The 7,935-nt window shown below is 37.7% G+C and overlaps 1 protein-coding gene across 1 annotated transcript in view; it reads right to left on the bottom strand.

Moving 5' to 3' along the window:
• Positions 1-6,560, bottom strand: part of LOC127156714 (A disintegrin and metalloproteinase with thrombospondin motifs 20) — a 163,979-nt gene extending 157,419 nt beyond the window's left edge. The window contains exons 1-2 of the mRNA XM_051099736.1: positions 6,280-6,560; positions 5,285-5,628 (exon numbers count right to left, since the gene is read on the bottom strand). Of these exons, the coding sequence (XP_050955693.1) occupies positions 5,285-5,628; positions 6,280-6,373 (438 nt within the window). The 5' untranslated portion in view covers positions 6,374-6,560. The remainder of the gene's footprint in view (positions 1-5,284; positions 5,629-6,279) is intronic.
• Positions 6,561-7,935: the final 1,375 nt, after the last annotated feature.

Below are 7,935 nucleotides of genomic sequence, written 5' to 3'. Positions count from 1 at the left end.
TGAGGACGATAAACAAGAGCGCAGAGCCACGGGAGGGTTAAACCCGTTAGGAAGTTGAGCAAACAGACTATATTTGAAAGACTGCGGGGTGTCATATTTACCAAATCACATCCATTTATTCTGACCAACACAAGTCAATTTTGCCAACTAAAATAACTAGCTGGGTAGTTTAAACACCTGCTTATACATCAGGCACATTTCCCATCAAAACTAGATGGGAAAACTAGATAACTCAACTAAACCAAACTTAATCTTCACAGAAACAACTAATCTTGTTATTATCTTGTGTATAAAACTTGCAATTAGATGTTGGAAATGCTCTGACTAATCCCAGTCAACTACTTAACTAGTTATCTGTTGTGACATTACACAAAATAACCAAAATGGAACAGTTAGCAACCTTCGACTTGCTACTAGTTACTAGATCTCCAACCTTATTAGTTCAATCCACCCATTTTTCCCATGTAAAATATGAGTCTTAGACTTATTATATTATATCTCTTAACTTCTAGTCATCTGCTGTGACATTCCAAAAAACAACCACATTGGAACAGTTCGCAACCTTCTACATGCTACTAGTTACCAGTTCACATCTTTAACCAATATCCCTGTTTTTAAACTCACTAGTCCAATCCACTCAAGTCATTTCTCCCATCTAATGTAACTAACAAGTTAAACTAAATACCCATTTCCCATCAAAACTAGAGATGAACAGCTCAACTAAAGTCACTTGTCAGATAATAAAAACGTGTAATTACAAGTTGAAAATGCTCTGACTAATCCCAGTTAACCAGTTAACTACTCTGCTGTGACATTACAAAAAACAACCAACAACAGTTAGCAACCTTACTAGTTACAAGCTCGGATCTTATACTTACCAGCCCACCCATCTAAAATAACTAGCAAGTTGAATTAAATAATGATTTCCCATCAAAAGTAAGAGATGAATAACTCAACTAAACTAAACCAAGTAAGAACTAATCTTGCATTCATGTTAGAATTACTGGAATTATGAGTTTCCTGCTAGTAAAAACCTGTCATGTCTTTGCTGAACTCATAACTACAAGTTACAAACCCTCTGACTAATCCCAGTTAACCTCTTAACTTCTAGTAATCTGCTGTGACATTCCAAAAAACAACCACATTGGAACAGTTAGCAACCTTCTACATGCTACTAGTTACCAGTTTTGATTTTTAACCAATAACCCTGTGTTTATTCTCACTTGTCCAATCCACTCAAGTCATTTCTCCCATCTAATGTATCTAACAAGTTTTAAACTAAATACCCATTTACCATCAAAAATAGAGATGAATAGCTTAACTAAACCAAATCCTAATATTCACAGAAATAACTAATCTAGTTAAAATGACCCTAATTATGAGGCTGTTACTAGTAAAATCTTGTAATTACAAGTTGGGGACACTCTACTCCCAGTAAACCACTTAACTTCTAGTCACCTGCTGTGACATTACAAAAAACAACTAAACTGGAACAGTTAGCAATATTACTAGTTACCAGCTCAGATTTTTAACCAATAACGCTGTATTTATACTCACCAGTCCAATCCACTCAAGTCATTTCTCCCATCTAAAATAACCAGCAAGTTGGATTAAATATCTATTTCCCATCAAAAATAGAAATGAAGATCTTAACTAAACCATACTGAGAAATGACTAATCTTGACCTCATGTCAGAAGATTCATGAGTTTCTTGCTAGTAAAAAGCTGTCACATCTTTGTTAAACTCATAACTACAATTTAAAAGTGCTCTGACGAATCCCAGTTAACCACTTAACTACTTATCTGCTGTGACATTACAAAAAAAGCAACCAAACTGGTACAGTTAGCAACCTTTACATGCTACTAGTTACCAGTTCAGATCTTAAACCAAAAACCCTGTGTTTATACCCAGTAGTCCAATCCACTCAAGTCATTTCTCCCATCTAAAATAATTAGTTGAATTAAATACCTGCATCCCATCAAATATTGAGTTGAGTAACTCAACTAAACCAAATCCTAATCTAACAGAAAGAACTAATCTTGTTGAAATGACCCTAATTATGAGGTTCTTGCTAGTAAAATCTTGCAAATTGGAAACACTCTGACTACTCCCAGTTAACCACTTAACTTCTAGTTATCTACTGTGAAATTACAAAAAACAACCAAAACGGAACAGCTGGCAACCAGTTACCAGCTTTGATCTTTAACCAATACCAATGTGTTTACATACTCACCAGTCTAATCCACTTGAGTCATCTCTCCCATCTGAAATAACTAGCAAGTTGGATTAAATATCCATTTCCCATTAAAAATAGAGATGAATAACTCAACTAAACCAAACTGAGAAATGACAAATCTTGCATTCATGTCAGAATGACCAGAATCATGAGTTTCTTGCTAGTAAAAACCTGTCACATCTTTGTTGAACTTATAACTACAAGTTAAAAGCGCGCTGACTAATCGCAGTTAATCACTTAACTTCTTGTTATCTGCTGTGACATTCATCTGCTCATTCATTCATTCATTCATTCATTCAAAAAACAGCCAAACTGGAACAGTTAGTAACCTTCTACATGCTACTAGTTACAAGCTAAGATCTTTAACCAATCAGCCTGTGTTTATACTCACTAGTCCAATCCACTCAAGTCATTTCTCCCATCTAAAATAACTAGCAATCTGAATTAAACATCTGTTTCCTATCAAAATAGAGATGAACAACTCAACTAAACCAAATTCTAATCTTCATAGAGGGGCTCATCTTGTTGCAGTTGTCCTAATTATGATGTTTCTGCTAGTAAAAACTTCTAGTAATGCAAGAAATTTCAAGTTGGAGTTAACCACTGTGTCATTACAAAAACACAACAATATTAGAACAATTAGCAAACACTCCACGGGTACCAGTTACCAGTCCAGATCTTTAACCACTTAACCGTCTGTTTATACCAACTAGTCCATTCCACCCGTCATTTCACCGATCTAAAACAATTAACATTACGGTTTAAAGGGGTCATCGGATGCTCAGGTTGATATGATTCTTTAGGGTCTTAATGAAAAGTATATAATATACTTTGGTTAACAATTCTCAATAGTTTTGTAAAACAACACCTTTTTACCTTGTCAAAATCAGCTCTGCAAAAATCATCTCATTCTAAGGGGTTGTTCCTTTAAATGCAAATGAGCTCTGCTCGCCCCGCCCCTCCCTTCTCTCTGTGGAGTGACGAGCCTGTTTACTTTAGCTGCGTTTAGCCGCTAAACTTCCTAACTACCACGTTATAAGGAAAGGTGATCGCAAAGAAAAAACGAAAAAACTGAAAAAACCCCCTTATACTCACTTCTGCTGTAAGTGAAGCTGGATCACAAATGATTCGCGCAAACATAGACGGATATATGTAGATCGGGAGGTGGATTCCCTTCACAAACAAATGTAATCTACTGCATCTTCAGTGGCTCAGATGTCGGGAGTAAATGACGACCACTATGTTCATTATTACATCCAGCAACATAACACCTCAATCGCTTGATCTGAGATATTATTGCCTAACTTACATCCCTGCTCCGACATCGAAACAATGGAGGTTGGACTGTTACAGCTGATCTGAGGTAAGAGCTCATGTCAATCAACTATGGTGGGAGTGGCCTCTGTCATGTGACGCCACAACGACAGGCATCTGAGAACGGCTCGATTTGAAAAAGGAAATACTATTTTTACAGATTAATTAAAAACCACTGCATGGATTTTTATCATTATAGGGTAGATTTATATATACACTGCCAACACACATTAATGTTCAAACAACATGAAAACATGAACATCCAATGACCCCTTTAAACATACACTCATACCTCAGGCACCTTTTCCATCAAAACTAGAGAACAACTCAACTAAATCAGAAAAAAAACTAGTTGGGAATGCTCTGACTAATCCCAATTTACCACTGAACTTCTAGTTCTCTGCTGTGACATTACAAAAAACAACCAATATGGAACAGTTAGCAACCTTCTACATGTTACCAGCCTTTAACCACAAAACCCACTCATGCCTAAGGCATGTTTTATTTTAAAACCAGATAAGAATTCAATTATACCAAATCTTAAACTAGTCCTACATTCATTGGAATTGGAATTACAGTAATTATGAGTTTCCTGCTAGTAAACAATGGTCACATCTTTGTTCAGCTCATAACTACATTAGGGAAACGCTCTGAATAATCCCAGTTAACCACTGTGACAACACAGAAACAACCAAAATGTAACTGTTAGAAACCACTAAACCTTACCAGCCCTAATTATTAACAACTAAACCCTGTGTTTATACAAACTAGTCCAGTCCACTCAAGTTAACTAGAAGTGTAGTTTAAACATCCACTCATGCAACAGTTTCCCATCAACGCTTCTGTCGGACGACTAGTTAACCTTGAGAACAACTCAGCTACACCAAAGCTTAGTCTTTAAAGAATGATGTAATCCTACATTCATGTTGGGATTACCCTAATTATGAGTTTCCTTCTAGTAAAACCGCTCGTGTCGTGTTGACCTCGTAATTACAAGTTGGAAATCCCAGTTAACCACTGTGACATTACAAAACACTAAATACTACCAATTACCAGCACAGATCAAGCACTAAACACTAGTCCAATCAATTTAAGGAGAATAGCTCAACTAAGCCAAAGCCTAATCTTCACAGAAATGACTAGTCCTGCATTCATGTCGGAATTACCCTAATTGTGATTTCCCAGCTAGTAAAAACACTGATTACACTAATACAATCTTCTAAAAAGAGGAGAACAACTCAACTAAACCAAAGAATTACAATAATTATACATTTCCCGCTAGTAAAAAAAACAGTCATGTCGCTGTTGAACTAGTAATTACAAGTTGGAAATGCTCTAACTTTCCAAAAAAACTACCAGTGTTGCGAGTAACACGTTACAAGTAAAGATTACTTTTTTCCAAGTAACGCATTACTTTTTCCAATAAGTAACCCAAGTTACTTAGTTTTCCTTATTAATTTTACTTTTGGTGTGAAGGAGCATTACAGTTGCCAAAAATGTAACGTTTGGGTTCTATTTTTGTCCCAGGTGACAGAAAGTAACGCAAAAGTAATGTAACGCATTACTTTCCATAAAGAGTAACCAAGTAACACAATAAGTTACTTTTTCATAGAGTAATGCAATATTGTATTGGATTACTTTTAAAAGTAACTTTCCCCAACACTCAAAAGTACCAAGAACGGAAGCTGGTTCAGCAGTTACCAGATCTTTAACCAGCACACTCTTATACTCACCAGTCCAGTGCAGAGGCTGAAGACAGCGTGGTGTTCCCTGCGAGCGTTGACGTGTCCTCTGAAGAAACAGTGGCGGAGATCTGCTGCGTCTCCGCGCTTATCCTCCTCTCCCAGGTGAAGCACCGTGTAGGACGGAGCGATGAATCCAGAATCGGCCGTGAGGTTCAGGTGAAATGCCTGACCGAATGCTTCGATCCTGTAATGAGCCCTCGAACCCGAGACCTCCGTGTCAGCGCTGCGCCTCCTCCTGCGGTAATGCAGCCGGTGCGGGAACGACTCTCCAAAATCATTCAAGCGCACCGGAGTGATGATCTCATACGCTGACAGCTGTCTGATGAAGCTCTCTGAAATCACATGAAGTGTTGGAGACGTTTCAGATATTACTGTCAAATCTGATGCTCTATATACAGGACACTTGAGTCACTCTTCTAAATGTGTGAATGTGATTCATCAGATCAAGTCAGCTGGTGTTTTAGTGGATGTATGAACTCAGGTTCCTCACACAGGTGCAGAGGAACCACAGGTGTAGAGATCACAATAACTACCAACATCATCCACTAACTAACCACAGACAAACTCAAAAATACTCAAACACCACAACTATTGATTAAGCATTTCAAACAGGCAAACTTCTCTCTGTCAAACTTCTCTTATGATCAGCTGCACTTGCTTTTACATTTATCATGCAGTGCAATGATTTATCATGATTTTCAATTATTTTTAGATTGTAGAGATGCATAATACCCTGCATACAGTTTCCAACTTTGGTGTCATTTAAAATGACAACATGCAGAATGCAAAACACACACACTTACACAATATGCAATTCATTTAAACATAACGCTACTTTGTTCAGGTGCAAAAAACCAGTTTACAAACTGTTATACTAATGTCATAGAAACTAGAGCAAACTTTCAAAAGCGATGTACACCAGCTAATCCCTATGGTGCATATGTGACTGACCGGTGTCTTGTCCGGTTTTGTGCGTGTCTTACCCTGTTTGTGGTGGAGTTTGTACGTGTGTGCGGTGCGTAAAAGCGCGGAGAGGTGCCACACGAGTCCCAGCAGCCGGAGCGCAGGACCCCGCATGATTCCCCGGCGCTCTGCCTCACTCTCACTCCGCCGCTCCTCTCTTCGGTTCTCCGGGGCTGGAGCGTCTCTACCGGCTCTCCTCCTTCAGCTGCAGCTCGTCCGATCCGCCGTCATGCCCTTAAAACACCCGCATCCGCTCGGATCCGCTCATGTCGCGCACGGACCCGCGGCTCTCTGTGCTCAATGTGTGCGCGCCGCACGGATCGGTGCCAACGGGCTTTTTTTCGTTCCTTGGCTCTCCATAGGACACCCCCCTAAACACACACACACATTCACTCACAGGAGAGGCTGAGGCTGTTGGCACGCCCCCTACTCTAGTGCAGACTCGAAAGTCGACCACTGAATCACTTTACATCACATCAGAGTTCATTTCACTGAAGCACAGCAAAACCTGCAGCGGTAACCGCTGACAGTGAGCCGTCATTAACACACACACACACACACACACACACACACATACACCCACCAATAAAGAGCAACACACGATCACACAATTAGACTGTTAAAATTAATAACTGCACTGATTTTCATGCTACTAAATTTATTAAAACAAAGTTGATCAAAAGCAAAAGTTTATCAAAAGTTAGTAAACTGATAAAAAAAGATTAAAATACAACCACTGACATCAGTTATACTTAATTTCCTTTTAATAATCATCTGTTGCATTAAGAAAATTGTCTGTTTCTGCAGTAAATGTAGTTTTATATAAATTTGAATATGCATAAATGCCTATAGATAGAACGATGGAAGGATAGAATGATATAACGATAGATAGATAGATGATAGAACAATAGAACAACAGAACGATAGAACAATAGATAGATATAGAATGATAGATAGAATGATAGATAGAACGATAGAACGATAGATAGATACAGCGATAGATAGATAGATAGATAGATAGATAGATAGATAGATATACAAAACAATAGATAGATATAGATAGATAGATACAGCAATAGATAGATAGATACAGCGATAGATAGATAGATAGATACATATACAAAACAATAGATAGACAGATAGATAGATAGACAAAACAATAGACAGATAGATAGATAGATAGACAGATAGATAGACAGACAGATAGACAAATAGAATATCAGAATGACAGAAAAATAGATAGAGAGACAGATAGATAGATAGATAAATAGATAGATAGGTAGATATAGATAGAACAACAGAACGACAGAATGACAGAGAATGATAGATAGGTAGATAGATAGAACGAAGGATAGACATACAGAATGAATGATAGACATACAGACATACAGAACGAACTACCGAAAGAACGAACAAACAAATGATAGAAAGATAGAACGATATATAGATGGAACGATAGAAAGCGAACTAACAATAGATAGAACGATAGAATAATCGATAGAGCGAACAAATGAACGAACGATAGAACAACAGATAGAATGAACAAAGAAATGAACGATAAAACGTTAGATAAAAACAAACGCTAGAACGACAGATAGAATGACAGACAGAACAAACTAACAAGCGAACGATAGATAGATAGACAGAAAATTATAAACGTAACACTTTTGTTTTTG

This window comes from Labeo rohita, chromosome 25 (assembly GCF_022985175.1).
Source record: "Labeo rohita strain BAU-BD-2019 chromosome 25, IGBB_LRoh.1.0, whole genome shotgun sequence".
NCBI classification, from domain to species: Eukaryota; Metazoa; Chordata; class Actinopteri; order Cypriniformes; family Cyprinidae; genus Labeo; species Labeo rohita.
This window is presented reverse-complemented; position numbering and strand designations above follow the sequence as displayed.